Genomic DNA, 18,405 nt, shown 5'->3' with positions numbered 1-18,405 from the left:
TGGAGCATGAGCGAGGTCGTCATTGCGTCCCTTATTGCTACGTCCATTCAAACGACTTTCATACCTTTTGACATGCACAGCCCTCTTCTGTTTGCAAGCAGTATATCTTATGATACACTCACTTACATGTCATGTTCAATAAGCATATCACACAAAGAGGTTGATTTACTAAAGGCAAATATACTGTGCACTGCAAGAAAACTTCAAGTGCAGTTGCTCCAGATGAGGGGGGGGGAGATCTAAAATGAGGGAAAGCTCTGTTGATTTCTACCATCCAATCATGTGCAAGCAAAAATGCTGTTTTTATATTTTCCTTGCATGTGATTGGGTATGCTTTGCAAAGTGAAGCTTTACCTCATTTACTAAGCTCTAGAGCAAGTGCACAGTAAATCTTCCTTTAGTAAATCAACCGCATTGTGTCTGAGGGTATTTCTGTATGGTGTGCATTGCCTCTGAACTACTGACAAATCTACTTCTTTAAAGCTGGGTATTCATTAGTAGAATTTCAAATTAAAATTCATACAAAATTCTTAGAAATTGTTCTAAAATTAGAATGAATGGAGTTTGCCAAATGAAAACCACATACTCTGTTAGAAATTCACACATTCTAGAACAATTTTCCATCCTGCTCCTCAATATTCTCATTACTGCGGCTGAAAAGAAACGTTGATTTGACCCCACTAATGATTACAAAAAATGAATAGATCTTTTTACTGGGGGGGGGGGGGTTATTTACTAAAGGTAAATCCACTGTGCACTACAAGTGCATTTGGAAGTGCAGTCGTTGTAGATCTGAGGGGAAGATGTGAAATGAGGGAAAGCAAGTAAAAATGCTGTTTTTTATTTTCCCTGCATGTCCCCGAGATCTACAGTGACTGCACTTCCCAGTGCACTTGTAGTGCGCACTTTGTAGTGCACAGTTGATTTGCCTTTAGTAAATCAACCCCAGTGTCTCACAACAAAAAATGTCAACACAACAGTATCAGTGTCCTCATCTTAGGCTTTTTTCCCACTGTTTTCACCTGGTGAGTTGGCCAGCTACACTCTTATTGTGCCAGAGTGCCCCCACTCTGGATGTAGAAGCACAGGGGGCACATTTGGACAGCAGCATTGTCAGTCTAGGGGGTAGGGGAGTGTGGGATGTACCAGTACATTTAGATACATAGTTACATATAGTTACATAGTTACATAGTTACATAGTTAGTGAGGTTGAAAAAAGACACAAGTCCATCCAGTTCAACCCATGATGCGTGTGTGTTTGCTTTTAACCGTACATTGTGTACCCCTGTATGTTGTGGTCTTTAAGGTGTACATCTAATAGTTTTTTGAAACTATCTATGCTCCCCGCTGATACGACTGCTTGTGGAAGAGAATTCCACATCCTTACCGCTCTTACAGTGAAGAACCCCTTACGCACTTTAAGGTTAAACCGCCTTTCCTCAAGTTTTAGTGAGTGGCCACGTGTCTTATTGTATTCCCTTTCTCTGAATAGTTTGTTCCTTATGCTAGGGTCGCCAGTACAGTATTTGTACATTGATATCATATCCCCCCTCAATCGTCTCTTCTCCAGAGAGAATAGGTTCAGTGCTTGTAGTCTTTCCTCATAGCCGATGTCCTCCATTCCCCTAATTATTTTTGTTGCCCTCCTCTGGACTTTCTCCAGTTCCAGCACATCCTTCCTGCGGACCGGTGCCCAGAACTGGACAGCATACTCCAGATGTGGCCGGACCAGAGTCTTGTAGAGCGGGAGAATAATCTCTTTATTTCTGGAGTGAATCCCCCTTTTTATACATCCCAGTATTCTGTTGGCTTTGCTTGCGGCGGCTTGGCATTGCATGCCACTGCCAAGCCTGTTGTCTACCAGTACCCCCAAGTCCTTTTCCATCCTAGACTCACCCAGAGGTTCACCCCCTAGTGAATAGCTTGCTTTCTGGTTTCTGGCACCCAAGTGCATTACTTTACATTTTTCTACATTAAACCTCATCTGCCATGTGGTTGCCCACCCCGTTATTTTGTTCAGGTCTGCTTGCAAGATTTCCACATCCTGCATAGAAGATATTGGCATGCCTAATTTAGTATCATCTGCAAATACTGAGATTGTACTAGATATCCCCTCCTCTAGATCATTTATGAATAAATTAAACAGGATTGGTCCCAGGACAGAACCCTGGGGGACCCCACTTTCCACACCCGCCCAATCCGAGTACTCCCCATTAATCACCACCCTCTGGACTCTCCCCTGGAGCCAGGTCTCTATCCAGGTACTCACCTTATGATCCATACCTACCTTCCTTAATTTGTACAGTAAGCGTTTGTGAGGAACGGTGTCAAAGGCCTTTGCGAAGTCCAGATACACCACATCCACAGGCTTACCTTTATCTAGGTGGCAGCTCACTTCATCGTAGAAGGTTAACAGATTGGTTTGGCACGAACGATTTTTCATGAATCCATGCTGATTTCTACTTATAATACCATTTTCATTACTAAAGTCTTGTATGTGGTCCCTTATCATCCCCTCCAAAATTTTGCAGACTACTGATGTTAGGCTGACCGGCCTATAGTTACCCGGGATATATCTCGGCCCCTTTTTAAATATTGGTACCACGTTGGCTTTTTTCCAATCAGCTGGCACCATACCCGTCTGTAAACTATCCTTAAAGATCAAGAATAATGGTCTGGCAATCACCTGGCTGAGCTCATTAAGAACCCTCGGGTGCAAGCCATCCGGTCCCGGGGATTTATTTATGTTAAGTTTCTCTAGTTTAGCTCTAAGTCTATCCTCTGTTAGCCATGGCGGCACTTCCTGAGGTGTATTATTTAGTTCGGCCTTACAAGCGGGTTTCGTGTAGCCCCCCGATTCCTTTGTGAAGACTGAAGAAAAGAAATTATTTAACACTTCCGCCTTTTCTCTGTCCTCAGTGGCCATTTTTCCTTTATCATCTTTTATGGGGCCAATGTGCTCTGGCCTGGCTTTCTTACTGTTTATATACTTAAAGAACTTCTTGGGGTTCTTTTTGCTCTCCTCCGCTATATGTCTCTCGTGTTCTATTTTAGCCGCCCTGATTTCATCTTTACATTTCTTATTACACTCTTTGTAGTGCTTAAATGCTGCCAATGACCCCTCAGTCTTGTATTTTTTGAAGGCCTTTTCTTTAGCTCTAATATACATTTTAATGTTGGAGTTTAGCCACCCAGGGTTTAGTTTTGCTCTTTTAAATTTATTTCCCTGTGGAATGCACTGGCCCACTCCCTTGTTAAGTATGCTCTTGAAGCACTCCCATTTTTCCTCCGTGTTCTTTGTTCCCAGGGTTCTATCCCAATTGATATTTTCTAGCAGCGAGCGCAGTTTAGGGAAATTGGCTCTTGTGAAATTCAGCGTCCTTATATTACCCTTGTGTTTCCTATTACTGTAATTAATACTGAAACCAATTGACCTATGGTCACTGTTCCCTAAGTTGTCCCGTATTTCTATATCCGTGATCAGGTCTGTATTGTTGGTAATCAGTAGGTCAAGTACCGCATTGCTTCTTGTCGGTGCATTCACCATCTGACCCATGAAATTGTCCTGCAAAACATTTAGGAACTGCCGAGCCTTGGCTGAGTGTGCGGTTCCTTCTGCCCAGTCTATATCTGGATAATTAAAGTCCCCCATTATAATGACATTTCCCATCCTTGCTGCCAATCCTATCTGTAACATGAGGTCCGCCTCACCCTCCTCCCTCTGGTTGGGGGGCCTATAGCATACGCCCAATATTAACTTCCCCGCCGTGCCATCCCTTTGAAGCTCTACCCATAGGGATTCTGCCTCGTCCATAGCTCCATTATTAATATCATCCCTCATATTTACCTGTATACTGTTCTTAATATACAAACATACCCCTCCCCCTTTTTTACTTTCTCTATCTCTGCGATAAAGGGAATACCCCTGAATGGACGCCATCCAGTCATGAGAGCTGTCAAACCAAGTCTCAGTTATCCCCACAAAATCTAAGTCCTCCTCAAATATCAGCAGCTCCAGCTCTCCCATCTTGTTGGCCAGGCTTCTGGCATTGGTATACAAACCTCGTAATTTTGATCGGTTATATTTATCCTCTTTTGATGTTTTTAGGCTGCTCTCTTGATTTTTCCCCGTACCCACCCTGGGTATAGGAGCTCCGCACACCCTATCGCTAATGCCCCCATTTCTGCCCTCTGAAACTTGCTTTCCACTGGGTAATTCTACATCTGTACCCTCCCCCCCATTCCCTAGTTTAAAAGCCCCTCTAACTTTTCGGCCATCCTCGCACCCAGTACGGCTGCACCCACCCCATTTAGGTGCAATCCGTCCCTACCAAAGAGCCGGTGACCGACTGAGAAGTCGGCCCAGTTCTCCAGGAACCCGAAACCCTCCTTACTACACCAGCTCCTCAGCCACTCGTTAACTTCCCTAATCTCCCGCTGCCTCTCTGGTGTGGCTCGAGGTACAGGTAGTATTTCGGAAAATATTACCTTGGAGGTCCTAGTCCTCAACTTAGCGCCTAAGTCCCTGAAATCGTTTAGGACTCTCCGTCTTCCTCTGCCTATGTCATTGGTACCCACGTGTACCATGACAGCTGGGTCTTCCCCAGCCCCACCCAATAATACACTAACAAATCTGAAGCCAACAGATTTTTCCTGCTGGGATAAAGGTCTTGTCAGTGCTAAGGCTGGGTTCACACTAAAGCAAATTGGAAGTGGGTTTCCCCCCATCCAATTTGCATGACAGGAGAGTGTGACCTGATCTCAATGGAGCCGGGTCACACACCTCTGGGGCGGCCACAGAGCACACTGGAAAAGGGTCCTGTGCGTCTTTGATTCAGGTTCAGGTGCGAATACAGGCAAGAATTTGGACCGGATTCGCACCTGAAACAGAACAGACACGCACCGGACCCCAGGCATGAACCCGCGGCCGCATCAGTGTGAACCCAGCCTTAACCACTTAAGCCCCGGAAAATTTTACCCCCTTCCTGACCAGGCCCTATTTTGCGATTCGGCACTGCGTGACTTTAAACGGACAATTGCGCGGTCGTGCGATGCTGTACCTAAACGAAATTAACGTCTTTTTTTTCCCACAAACAGAGATTTCTTTTGGTGGTATTTGATCACCTGTGCGATTTTTACTTTATGCGCTATAAACAAAAAAAGAGCGTAAATTTTGCAAAAATAACAATATTTTTCACATTTTTTTTATATGAAATTCCCCCAAAAAAAAAAAAAAAAAAAAAAAAAAAAAGGAAAAATCAAAATTTGTTTTCTGCTACATATTTTTTTGGTAAAAAAAAAAAAAAAAAAATCACAATAAGCGTATTTTGATTGGTTTGCGCAAAAGTTATTGCGTTTAGTAACTAAGGGAAATATTTTTGTCATTTTGTTTTTTGTTTTTTTTTACGAGTAATGGCGGCAATCTGCGTTTTTTTTGCGTTACTGCGACATTGCGGCGGACAGATCGGACCCTTGACTGACATTTTTGACACTTTTGGGGTTACCAGTGACATTACTACAGTAATCAGTGCTATACATATGCACTGTTACTATAAAAATGACACTGGTAGGGAAGGGGTTAACCTTATTGGTGATGCAGGGGTTAAGTGTGTCCCTAGGGGCATGCTTCTAACTGTAAAGGGGCGTGGCTAGTCGTGTAACAACAGAGACATACGATCCTACATAGTAGGACCGTATGATCTCTGTACTTACACAGGGGAGAATGACAGGCGGCTTTGTTTACATCAGCCACCTGCCTTTCTCCCTCTGCACCGGACGATCGCGAGTGACCGGCGGACATTGGGTCCGCCGGTCAGACGCACGGGGATGTGCAGGAGCGAGCGGGGGCGGGAGCGCGCCTCCGGCGGCGCGCGCTCGCCCCCTAGAGCCTCACAGGCTAGCGCCGTGGTCCTACGTCACTTTGCCTGTGAGGGGCTGACCGCCGCAGTAGATAGTCTTGCGGCGGTCGGGAAGTGGTTAATGGTTTGTCTCATACATTCTGCTGGGGAGCTTGTTCTTTTGAAAAACAACACACTTGCTGGCTGGATCACCAGGTGAAAATAGTAGAAAGCAAGCCTTAAAAGAAATCTAATGCAGCCATCACATCTAAGAAATGGTAACCTGCAATGTAATGAATGCTTTCTTTTGGGTTTAATACTGCTTTAAGGTGGTTGTTGAAAATAGTAATAGTATCAGCTGTTTTTCCATTGTACATGTAAAGAACCATTATGGTCCACTAGTAATGTTCACATTTTTTTATAGTTTCCATTGGGAGCCATAAAAAGACACAATCAGAAGATCCCAAGCAGCAGTAGGAGAGCATATAGAAACTGTTTCAGTTTCCCTGAAATACTATAATTTAAAAAAAAAAAAATCTACAGAATCTTTAAATAGCATCCAATAATGTAATCTCTTACCTCCACTTGTATGCACCATATATAGGGAGAACTCGGAAGATGAATTTTCAATCTGAAAATAAATTGCCATACAATGAAGTTGTTTTTGCTATTCAATTTTTTATATCAGAAAAAAAACAACATTGTAAAGTTTTAATATTGAACCTATACATGATTTGCCTATGTTCAGTATACACTAGTTGTTTTTTTTAAATAGGTTTAAGTGTATCTACATGAAAAACCAAGAATCTGCCATTGAAATATTTAACTCAAACTAGTTCTTTCTGCAAATGTATCAAAGTTCTGCTCTACTTAACTATTGATCCTGATCGGTATTTCGGCTCCAAGGTATATTCCTTCTGAATGGTGAAACCAATTTATCATGGCAGCAGAAATTGATGCAGTTTTGTCTCTTCCTCACCAGAGCATATTCAAAGTACTATGAAGTAAGTTAGGCATGACAATTCTTCCTCTGACATCTCTTGGTTGTTGTCACCATGCAGAGGGTTCCTGGCAGGGCTGGCCCAAGACATTGTGCTGCCTAGGTCCAAAAATAAAATGCTGCCCCCCCCCCCCCACCCTCCAAAAAAAATATTTATATGCAGCACTGCCCTGTAGGAACTGCTGAAAACTGTCTTTGCGGGCTCCCTTGATTACCAACACATTTGCTAGAACAAGTCTCTGAATCCCTCCTTTTTCCCAATGGCTCAACACATGAATGAACAGTCTAGGGGTGTTGTTTGTTTTGTTGTTTATTGATATGAACTATTCTCATTGTGCGAGGACTTCCATTTTCAGTGTTCTGCTTGAAAATATGGAAGAGCCAGGCTGTTAATTCACACTGCCACTGAGGTGGATGGGGTTAAGACTCTTGTTCTCTTTGCTCTCTAACAAGACGACTTGATGGATGATATTCTATCTTCAGGACATTCTCCCTAGCATCCTTGTCCCGCTGACAGCCATCCACTGACTATCCTAGGAGCAGGGGTGGCCCCCCTCAGGTCAGGCCCCTTGACAGGAGTTTCTGTACTCACTGTACTGCAGAGACAGATACTCCAGCGCCTCTCCCCCTAGTCAGCTACCCTGGACCTCCGGGTTCAGCTCCTCACTGCTACTCTTCCGGCCCTCAGGACGACCCCCGAGGGTGGCTACCTCTACAGAGGAGGAGGTAGCCACCCCCTCCCTCCGAGACTCCGCTCCCCAACGAAAGACCTCAAGCACATGTGCATCTGGCTTTTATACAGTATCCCAACATGCACCAATGCAACTTTCCCTCTGCCAATCATCAGGACTGTATCAAAAGCCCATGCACCCATTCGTCAGGTTTCCTCCCACTGTCCAGCATGCCTCCCTATTGGACCAGTGTGAAAGTCTCTAGACAGAATGAGTTGCACTCTGAGCACAATGAGCAGACCTTACTAAACAGATGCTGCTCTCCAGTAGGCAGAAAACAATATAGATTTACATGCAGCTCTTCTGGTAAGCAGACAGAGCTCAAACTATACTTTCTCACTAGCACCTACCTAGGAGGGTGCTACATATTTAATTATAATTAAAACCAAAATTAAATTTAATCAGGAAGTCAAATTTACATGCAACAGCACCTTGTCTATATGCAAAATTATATGACATACCACCATGTTACTCATCTTGGTGCCCTAGGGCATTCATGGGTGCAGTGTGTGTCAGCACAGTGGGCCCCCCACCCCTCAGGGCCTGTTTGCAGTGAACATGTTGAACCCATGGATGATATGCTACTAGGATAGGGCTGTATAAGGGCAGGTTGGGGCAGTGCAGAGACAGGCTAGGGCAGGATAGGGGTGGGATAGGGTAGTATAGGGACAGGCTAGGGTAGCCAAATGGCAATCTAGGGCTGTATAGTGATTTTTGAGCATGACAGGTCATGCAAAATTTGGCTTAGTAGATCAGCAGCCACTACTAGAAAAATGATGGACACCCTTTGTCTCCGGTCACACAAAACTAACTTATATTACCTCTCTGTTTCTCTCTCCCAGTGCTCCCACAGTCCTCAATGCCTAGTCTCACACATGCACCAAAACAGAAGAAGGCGGGCCGGGCGTGAGGCTGGTTGCACCCCTTCCTCCAGTTCCACCCAATAGAAAGCCTCACAAGCTGCGCCCGAACATTGGCTGCTGGCAGAGCCCCTGAGGAAGGGATCTTTCATTGCTCTCTGTCTCCTGTGGGTACCCTCGCCCCCCTGCAGCACACACACCTCAGCTGTTCATGTGTGCTCGGGTGTTTAAAAAACGATGTTTAGACTGTGTGCGAGTCCCTCGCGTCTGGCAACTATGGGTATGCGTGTTGAGGGTAACAGGGAGGCCTTTTTACAGGGCAGTGGAGAAAACTGGTGGAAAAAAAATCATGGGCGTCAATTTGCTGCCCCTCTCAAAGTGCCGCCTGGGTCCAATGAACACAACAGGATCCATGGTAGGACCAGCCATGGTTCTTGGTCAATGCCTACAGTGGTAGGAGGTGGAGAAAGTGGGAAAAGGAACTGTAGTTCTTGGCACCTCAGGCTACTTTAATAGAAGTGATCACTGTCCATCTCAACAGTTTTAAATAAAGAACAGACAACGCTTCCCTGTGATTTCAAAGCTTGAAATTAGGTATTTTCAGTCTTTTCTAAGCAATTTTAATTTGCTGCAGGTAGGAGGTATTGTTCATTTGCTTTGTATCCAGTACAATTTATTGTACAATAAATTACTTGTCATGATAGGAAAGGGTACTACTGTCAGTCCATGAAAGAAGCCATAGTGCCAAGAAAGGGTACTACTGTCAGTCCATGAAAGAAGCCATAGTGCCAAGAAAGAGATTGTTTTACTTCTAGCTCCCTCTGGTGGTGAGCTCACATTTCCCAACTGAATGCTGGCTTGTGCTACTTTATATACAGTTAATCTCCTACGTACAAACCTTCAAGTTTTAGACTTGTAAAGATGAAAACGAGTACATTCTCAGTCAAGTGCATGCACTCTCTACAACTGGTTAGGCACTTTACTTTATACAGTACTGTATCTTTATTTCAGCCTTTTTTTCTATGTATTATTCCTGTGAAATGTGTTAGAAATCTATTACAGTAATTGATTATGCTTATTGTGTTAGTTGGGTACCTAGGCTAACTTTGCCGGACCTACAAACTGGACTTACAAACGTGCTCTTGGAACAAAACGTATTCGTATGTAGGGGACCTGCTGTAGTCCTTAGAAAGCCAAGCCCAATATTGAAGTGAAAACCAGCCAGTGATGCAGGAACTATACATGGCATAATCTCGGGTCATATCAGTTTGAATCTACCTGCAGTTAAATATATTTTGGTTGGGCACTAAACCAAATCAAGCTTCCTTGTTTAATAGAGGAGTGCCATCCATTTCTTAAAAAAGCCCTCCAGGCAAACATTTTTATTGTCCCATGCAGTGGGGCTGTGCCCGCAGTGCATGGGTTAACTGCTTGTTTTTGTCTAGGGGGGGGGGGAAGAGAAATATACTTACCTGATCCACCATTCCTCCGAGCACAAGACCGGTCCCTGCATGCTAGTGGTCTTGTGAATGGACTGTTCCTGACATTGCACCTGCCCCCCTGCACGGTAGCAGTCTTGTGAATGGACTGTTCCGTAGGTCATCACCCTCACAGACCAACTCTGGATGTGAGGATGGCAGGAACAGTCCACCCCTGGAAGTTGGGGGAGTGCTGTTTTCCAGAGGATCAAAATGATTGGGTAAGTATAGCTTTTCCTTGTGCCCCTGTAAAAAACTACAGTTAACCCATGCAGTGCGGGCATAGCCCCACTGCATGGGAAAATAAACATTTTGCACTGAGTTCTTATTGAAAGAAGATCTATTATATTTTTTAAAGTTCTGTAAAAGGGTTTTCTAACCTTAGTTATGAGGTTTGACGTGACGCGAGTAAGTGTAAGTATTTGCAAAACAGGTGCTGGGGTAATAACCCAGGGAGTTCATTTTGTGCTGGTTTAAAACCAGCAAATTCATATTGGTTGTTATGGTTTCCTGTATTTTTGTGTAGCACCCTCCTAGGTAGGTGCTAGAGAGAGAGAGAGAAGGTATAGTTTTGAATCCTGTCTGCTTACCAGAGGGATTGCCGATAAATCTATATTGTTCTCTGCCTACCAGAGAGCAGGATCTGTTAGCAAGGTCTGCTCAATGTGCTCAGGTGCAACTCAGTCTGTCTGCAGAGTGTTTCACACTGGTCCAATAGGGAGGCATGTTGGACAGTGGGAGGAAACCCTAAAACAAATGCACAGGTATTTGATACAGCCCTGGTGATTTGGCAGAGGAAAGTGCCTCGGTGCATGCTGGGATAATGTATAAATGCCAGGAGAACATGTGCTTGGTATGTTTCGGCTGGACAGCGGAATCCCGGAGGGAAAGGGCGGCTGCCTCCTCCTCCTCTGTAGAAGTGCCATATGGCCTCAGGTAGTTAACCTGAGGGCCTAAGGAGTGCTAGAGAGGAACTGAAACCAGAGGTCCTGTGAAGCTGACTGGAAGGGTTGACACTGAGGGATCTGATTCTGCAGTACAGTGAGTACAGATCTGTGTCAAGAGGCCTGACCTGAGGGGTGCCATCCCTGCAGCTAGAAGAGTCAGTGGACGGATGTCAGTAAAGGGGATGCTAGAGAGTATCCCAAAGATAATGTGGTTTACAAAGTCTATTGCTGGAGAGGGAGAGAGAGAGAGAGAGAGAGAGAGAGAGAGAGAGAGAGAGAGAGAGAGAGAGAGAGAGAGAGAGCGCAAGGAAACTTAACCCTTTCCATACATGTGGCAGTATGGTTCAAGCAGTGCAGCTTCTTTCACAAGCAACCTGGTGAGGCCAAGTGAGAGTTGCCCTTATCCAATGTACATATTTCAAGTTGGAGTATCCCAATATTCCCTTCTCCCATCAAAGTTCCAAAATAAACACAAAAAAAACAAAACCCCTGGACTGTTTATTGAGCAACGAGCCATTGGGAGTAAGGATGAATTTGTGAACTGTACCCAAAGTGACTTTGTGCTGGTAATCAGAGGAGGATCAACAAGTCATCATACAGCAAGCTCTACAGGGACAGTGATACATTTGAATAAGAGCTCTCTATTGAAAAAGGAAAAAAGGCATTTGTTCATGTGTTTTTAACAATGCTTGCTACACCCAAAAAGCATTGGGTGTAAAGATGTATAAAAGGCATGTGTGCCACAATGGACTGCATACTTCTGTACAGAAAACGAAAAACCATTGTTCTTGTTGCTATTTATGTGACTAACTGGCAGTGATGCGGCAATGGCAGAACATTTTGTACCTTTTAGCACAGTCCTGCCTTTGTACCTTCATTGGATTCAGCCTACAAAATGTCTTCCATTCAGCTAAGGCAATATAAAGTATACATTACATTAATCTGAGAAGCAAGAGGTTATTATGAGAATATTTAGCTGCTTTCATTGGGAACCAGAGACCGCATTAATGTTGTGTAGTCAGTATTCCTCAGCACTTATGTGTGTGCATTATGTAGTCTTCAAAACATTTATCTGGATGCAATTAGATAAGAATAAAAAGACTGCTTTATGTGCAATCTGTTGTTGCTGTATTGTGTCTAGGGTTGGAAAGTGCCAGGAAAATCATGTCAAACTCCCATGGATAGAATAATAATTACTCTTGCTATATGATAATGGCAGATGGCAGCTCTCACCTTAAATTTGTTGAGCAGCAGTTTCAGGACCTGTGGAGTGGACATGGTGCTGTTAATCCTCACATTGGTGACGGAGCCATATGCTGGTGTGAATACAGATGTCTACAGGATGAAACATCCTAAAGTTAATTTAATTTATTTAAAGCAGGTATTCATATAGTGCCGATAATTTATGCAGCGCTTTACATAAATATTGTACATTTACATCAGTCCCTGCTCTCAAAGAGCTTACAATCTAAGGTCCCTACCATGCATGCATACACATACTAGGGCAAATTTTAGACGGGAGCCGATTAACCTACAAGCAGGTCTTTGGAGTGTGGAGGGAAACCAGAGTACCTGGGGAAAACTCCCACAAGAATAGGGGGGGGAATGCAAACTCCATGCAGGTTGTGTAATGGTTGAGATTCATATCGATAACCCTAGTGCTGCAAGTTAAGTCACTATAATCAAAGACAAGCTCAATATATATGCAATGGATCATTAAGTAATCACACAATAGGCAAAAAATTTGGGGGAGCATACCCATGTATTTCTAAAGCTGCTGCAGCTATGAACCAAAAGACATGTATATTAAAAAAGAATAGCGCGCAAATGCAAAAGAAATTACTACCAAATCTGAAGACAATCCATAAATAAATGGTAGTCATTTCTTTTGCATTTGCGCGCTATTCTTTTTTAATATACATGTCTTTTGGTTCATAGCTGCAGCAGCTTTAGAAATACATGGGTATGCTCCCCCAAATTTTTTGCCTGTTTATTATGTATTCGGTCTGACCAGACCACCGAGGTTGAGCAACCCTCCCCACCCCCCCACACACACACCTGTACTCAATCAGTGTCCACCATCAAGTGGATATAGGAGGAGTCCCCTGTAGTGCATTTGCACATCTTTCCCAGCAAGGAGTATTATCTCCAAGGGTTAGAAAGGCTGGATTTATCTCTTTTTCATGGATAGTGTAGGACCCACTGATAATGGGGTACTTTGACGCAGTAGTGGGCTTGAGCACGATATGGCCATATGGTGGGACCAAATCCCCATTTTTATTTATGGATTGTCTTCAGATTTGGTAGTCATTTCTTTTGCATTTGCGCGCTATTCTTTTTAATAATCACACAATACCTTGTGGTTGTAGAAGTGTCCATTAATAGAGAACCGGTGGCGTTTGATTCGCCTCTGCTCCCCTGGGGTTCGCAAGTTCCCCCTTCTTCGTACCCCCACATCACTACGTGTGCGCATGAGCTGTGGGGCTTCGTCCTGGGAGGGTTTTTCCACTTCTTCACTTTCTGAAAATCAAGCACATATGGGGTTCTTTAGTAAGGTAATACAATATGATTTGCAGAGATCAATAACCAACAACAACTACTTAGAAATCATCTCTTAACTGGTGCACCTACACTGTACAGTAAATTCCCTGTGAAGCATTATGCTGTTGGTTACTGCATTGTGCACATCCCAAGTGATCTTTGCTAGCAAAGTCACCCTACCCTAAGCATGAGTGACCATTTAAATTTACAGTTTATTGGCTGTAATCAGCTTAAGTTGAGACTGAGTGTTCTGCAGTCATTTGGTCACCCCTAAGCCTAGTGTTATTGTTTGCCTTTGCCTGCTGCTGGGGTGTCCCTGGCATTAGAGCCCAAGGATCTAACGATGCTTGGTTATAAATATTTGGGTTTCCCCCTCCACCCACTGTGAGGTTTATTGCCAAAGGTGCAGGCTGGGAGAGGACATAAATATTGGGTGTGACCTTATGAAGCTCTTCTCCACCTGGCTCATTCCATGGGGAGGGTGTGTGTTGGATATCTGGTCCTCTTAGGCTGGCTGCATAACGAAGGCAACCATGTTTTCCGGAGACTAGGCAACAGACTGGGGATTAGGCTCCCTCTACCCTGGAGGATGTGGTCTTCTAAGGGGGAGTGACACTGTGCCTAAACATGGAACACCATGAAGGAAATTTGATGTGGATAGCTAGGACTTTTGACTTGAACTATGGTGTCTTACCCAAGAGTTTTTCGACACTTCACATACTCTATAGCCAGCAGCTTAAACTCACAGGATGCCAGGCTGGTTTAAGATTCTTTACCTGTGAAGGCTGGGAGTATTTTCTTTTTTTGTCCAACAACTAGAGCTTTGTGTGTCCTCTGGGCTGACCTGTGTTTTTGTCCAACAACTTGAGCTTTGTGTATTCTCTGGGGTGACCTGTGTCCTAACCCTATTTTCCTCAAAAGTGGCTGAATAAATTCTGCAAGCAAAGGGTCAACACTGTGGAAGTTGGTCAATTATTGACCACTTGTTGGTCAGTAAGTACTATGGGAAAATCATAAAACTACATTTTAAAGCTGACATTTGGCTTAAAATTTCCTACAGCTTTAGTCACATCATGTTTCCTGAAAAAAAGATCTAAAAGGTTAATTTTTTTTTTTTTATTGGGATGGAGCAAGAAAGAGTTATAACATATGTGTGATGTTTTTTCTCTTGCGATATGTACTATTGGGGAGCTTAGTCTTCACTCCCTACAGCCAAATTTCAGTTTATCAGCACAATACACACAAGAAATATATGTGTGTGAGTGTGTATGTATATATATATATATTATATATATATATATATATATATATATATATATATATATATATATATACACACACACACACACACACACACATATACATACATACATACATACATACATACACACACACACACACATGGTTTTTTCAAAAGTAATTTGCAATTATTTTTAGCAAGACAACTCAAGTTAGACTTGGAACTAGATTTATATTTATTTGTATGAAAAGGTTTTCTTGTATGTATAATTTTTTTTTTTTGGATATAGTTTCCTGAATATATATTTTTTCTTTACATAACTTTTTTTATATACATATTTGCTGATTGCAACCTAGCGCTATGTAGGATTAGGATATTGGATATGGGAGGACTTTTTGAGACAAATTATTTGGAATTGTTCACATATTTATTGTTATAAAGATGTGTTCATTGGATACTACTGGCAATGTGTTGAGGAATGGACTCGCTATATGTAGCCACACCCTAGCCTTTCAAATAATGAATTGAAAAAGTCTGTGTTGTCTTCATTGCTAATTGATGGCTGAATGGATTCGTAATTACTATTGAAACATATAAAAGTGTGTGTTGAACATATGTTAGATGTATCTCTATCTGAAGAAGGGTGCTATCATACCAGCCCAAAACTGTTATGTGAAATACTTCTGAGGTGTAATGAATTGTACTTTATGGAATTTTTTTTCCAAAAATTTTATGTGCAGCAATCCCTGTGGACTTTTTTGATATATGGCCAGTTGGACGGCCTGATTGCATTTGCACTGAAGCATTGAAGCCAACATTGCCTTGCTGTTTACCCCTTCTGAGTGTGTGTGTGTGTGTATATACAGTGCCTTGCGAAAGTATTCGGTCCCCTTGAACTTTGCGACCTTTTGCCACATTTCAGGCTTCAAACATAAAGATATAAAACTGTATTTTTTTTGTGAAGAAATAACAACAAGTGGGACACAATCATGAAGTGGAACGAAATTTATTGGATATTTCAAACTTTGTTAACAAATAAAAAACTGAAAAATTGGGAGTGCAAAATTATTCAGCCCCTTTACTTTCAGTGCAGCAAACTGTCTCCAGAAGTTCAGTGAGGATCTCTGAATGATCCAATGTTGACCTAAATGACAAATGATGATAAATAGAATCCACCTGTGTGTAATCAAGTCTCTGTATAAATGCACCTGCACTGTGATAGTCTCAGAGGTCCGTTTAAAGCGCAGAGAGCATCATGAAGAACAAGGAACACACCAGGCAGGTCCGAGATACTGTTGTGGAGAAGTTTAAAGCTGGATTTGGATACAAAACGATTTCCCAAGCTTTAAACATCCCAAGGAGCACTGTGCAAGGGATAATATTGAAATGGAAGGAGTATCAGACCACTGCAAATCTACAAAGACCTGGCCGTCCCTCTAAACTTTCAGCTCATACAAGGAGAAGACTGATCAGAGATGCAGCCAAGAGGCCCATGATCACTCTGGATGAACTGCAGAGATCTACAGCTGAGGTGGGAGACTCTGTATATAGGACAACAATCAGTCCTATACTGCACAAATCTGGCCTTTATGGAAGAGTGGTAAGAAGAAAGCCATTTCTTAAAGATATCCATAAAATGTGTCGTTTAAAGTTTGCCTCTAGCCACCTGGGAGACACACCAAACATGTGGAAGAAGGTGCTCTGGTCAGATGAAACCAAAATCGAACTTTTTGGCAACAATGCAAAACGTTATGTTTGGCGTAAAAGCAATACAGCTCATCACCCTGAACATACCATCCCCACTGTCAAACATGGTGGTGGCAGCATCATGGTTTGGGCCGGCTTTTCTTTAGCAGGGACAGGGAAGATGGTTAAAATTGATGGGAAGATGGATGGAGCCAAATACAGGACCATTCTGGAAGAAAACCTGATGGAGTCTGCAAAAGACCTGAGACTGGGACGAAGATTTGTCTTCCAACAAGACAATGATCCAAAACATAAAGCAAAATCTACAATGGAATGGTTCACAAATAAACATATCCAGGTGTTAGAATGGTCAAGTCAAAGTCCAGACCTGAATCCAATTGAGAATCTGTGGAAAGAACTGAAAACTGCTGTTCACAAACGCTCTCCATCCAACCTCACTGAGCTCAAGCTGTTTTGCAAGGAGGAATAGGCAAAAATTTCAGTCTCTCGATGTGCAAAACTGATAGAGACATACCCCAAGCGACTTACAGCTGTAATCGCAGCAAAGGGTGGCGCTACAAAGTATTAACTTAAGGGGGCTGAATAATTTTGCACGCCCAATTTTTCAGTTTTTTATTTGTTAAAAAAGTTTGAAATATCCAATAAATTTCGTTCCACTTCATGATTGTGTCCCACTTGTTGTTGATTCTACACAAAAAATTAAAGTTTTATATCTTTATGTTTAAAGCCTGAAATGTGGCAAAAGGTCAAAAAGTTCAAGGGGGCCGAATACTTTCGCAAGGCACTGTATATATATATATATATATATATACACACACATATACTGTACATATACACACATTATATATATGTGTGTGTGTGTGTGTGTGTGTGTGTGTGTGTGTGTGTGTGTGTGTGTGTGTGTGTGTGTATATATATATATATATATATATATATATATATATATATATATATATATATACACACATACACACACTTTATGATATACACACAGGGGCGTAACTACAGGGGTTGCAGGGGTTGCGATTGCTACCGGGCCCCATGCTCCAGGGGGCCCAGTAGCAAACCAGTGGGTGAACTTCCAGGATTGCAAAAGTCACACTTGCGACCGGGCCCTGGCATTGCACCACTGTGGGGAGGCCCAAAGATTGCAGGAAGGGAGCCCACTGCAGAACTTGTGAAAGGATCCTGCTGCGGGACCGTAATAAAAGGCCATGCAACGAGAGTAAAGAGCCCCAGGATTAGTGGGAAGAGCCCTGGGCTTGAAGGGAAGGGCCCCGGCCAGGGATCTGGGGGGGCCCTTCATGGTTTCTTGCATCGGGGCCCTGAAGGCTCTAGTTACGCCTCTGTATACACACACACACACACATATATATATTAATTTATTAGGGATCGACCGATTATCGGCAAGGCTTATATATCGAGGGCTGATATGCACTTTCCCCGATATATTGGAATCTGCCCCGGAAGTTACCGATATTGACGATATTGTGCACGGCGCTCATGGAACGTCATTGTCTCCTAAGACCGCCTCCCACGCCTCGGACAGTGTGTGTGCAGCTGCAGTCTTGTCACGGTGCCAGCCAGCCACCCACAGGCCTTGGCCTCAGCCACCCACCACAGGGTGCCAGCCAGCCACAGCAGGGTGCCAGCCATCGACCCACAACAGGTTGACAGGCCAGCATCCAGCCACCCACCCCACAACAGGGTGCCAGCAGCCAGCCACCCACCCCACAACAGGGTTCCAGCAAGCCAGCCACCCACAGGGTGAAACCAAGCTAGCCACCCACCCCAGTGTTCCAGCAAGCCAGCCACCCACAACAGGTGAGGGTGAGTGACACCAAGCCAGCCACCCACAACAGGTGAGGGTGAGTGACACCAAGCCAGCCACCCACAACAGGGTGACACCAAGCCAGCCACCCACTAAAGTGTTCCAGCAAGCCAGCCACCCACAACAGGGTGATACCAAGCCAGCCAGCCACCCACCACAGTGTTTCAGCAAGCCAGCCACCCCCAACAGGATGCCAGCAAGCCACCCACACTGCAAGGCGTCAGCCACCGACC

General features: G+C 43.6%; 1 protein-coding gene across 1 annotated transcript in view; it reads right to left on the bottom strand.

Moving 5' to 3' along the window:
• RASSF2 (Ras association domain family member 2) overlaps nucleotides 1-18,405 on the bottom strand; it is a 112,976-nt gene that overhangs the window by 21,555 nt on the left and 73,016 nt on the right. The window contains exons 6-8 of the mRNA XM_082257185.1: nucleotides 13,210-13,373; nucleotides 12,087-12,188; nucleotides 6,417-6,468 (exon numbers count right to left, since the gene is read on the bottom strand). Coding sequence (XP_082113311.1) covers nucleotides 6,417-6,468; nucleotides 12,087-12,188; nucleotides 13,210-13,373 — 318 coding nt within the window. The remainder of the gene's footprint in view (nucleotides 1-6,416; nucleotides 6,469-12,086; nucleotides 12,189-13,209; nucleotides 13,374-18,405) is intronic.

Source organism: Pelophylax lessonae, assembly GCF_965119305.1.
Source record: "Pelophylax lessonae genome assembly, chromosome: 4".
Classification (NCBI taxonomy): Eukaryota; Metazoa; Chordata; class Amphibia; order Anura; family Ranidae; genus Pelophylax; species Pelophylax lessonae.
The sequence above is the reverse complement of the archived record's forward strand: the minus strand, read 5'-3'. Positions and strand labels throughout refer to the sequence as shown.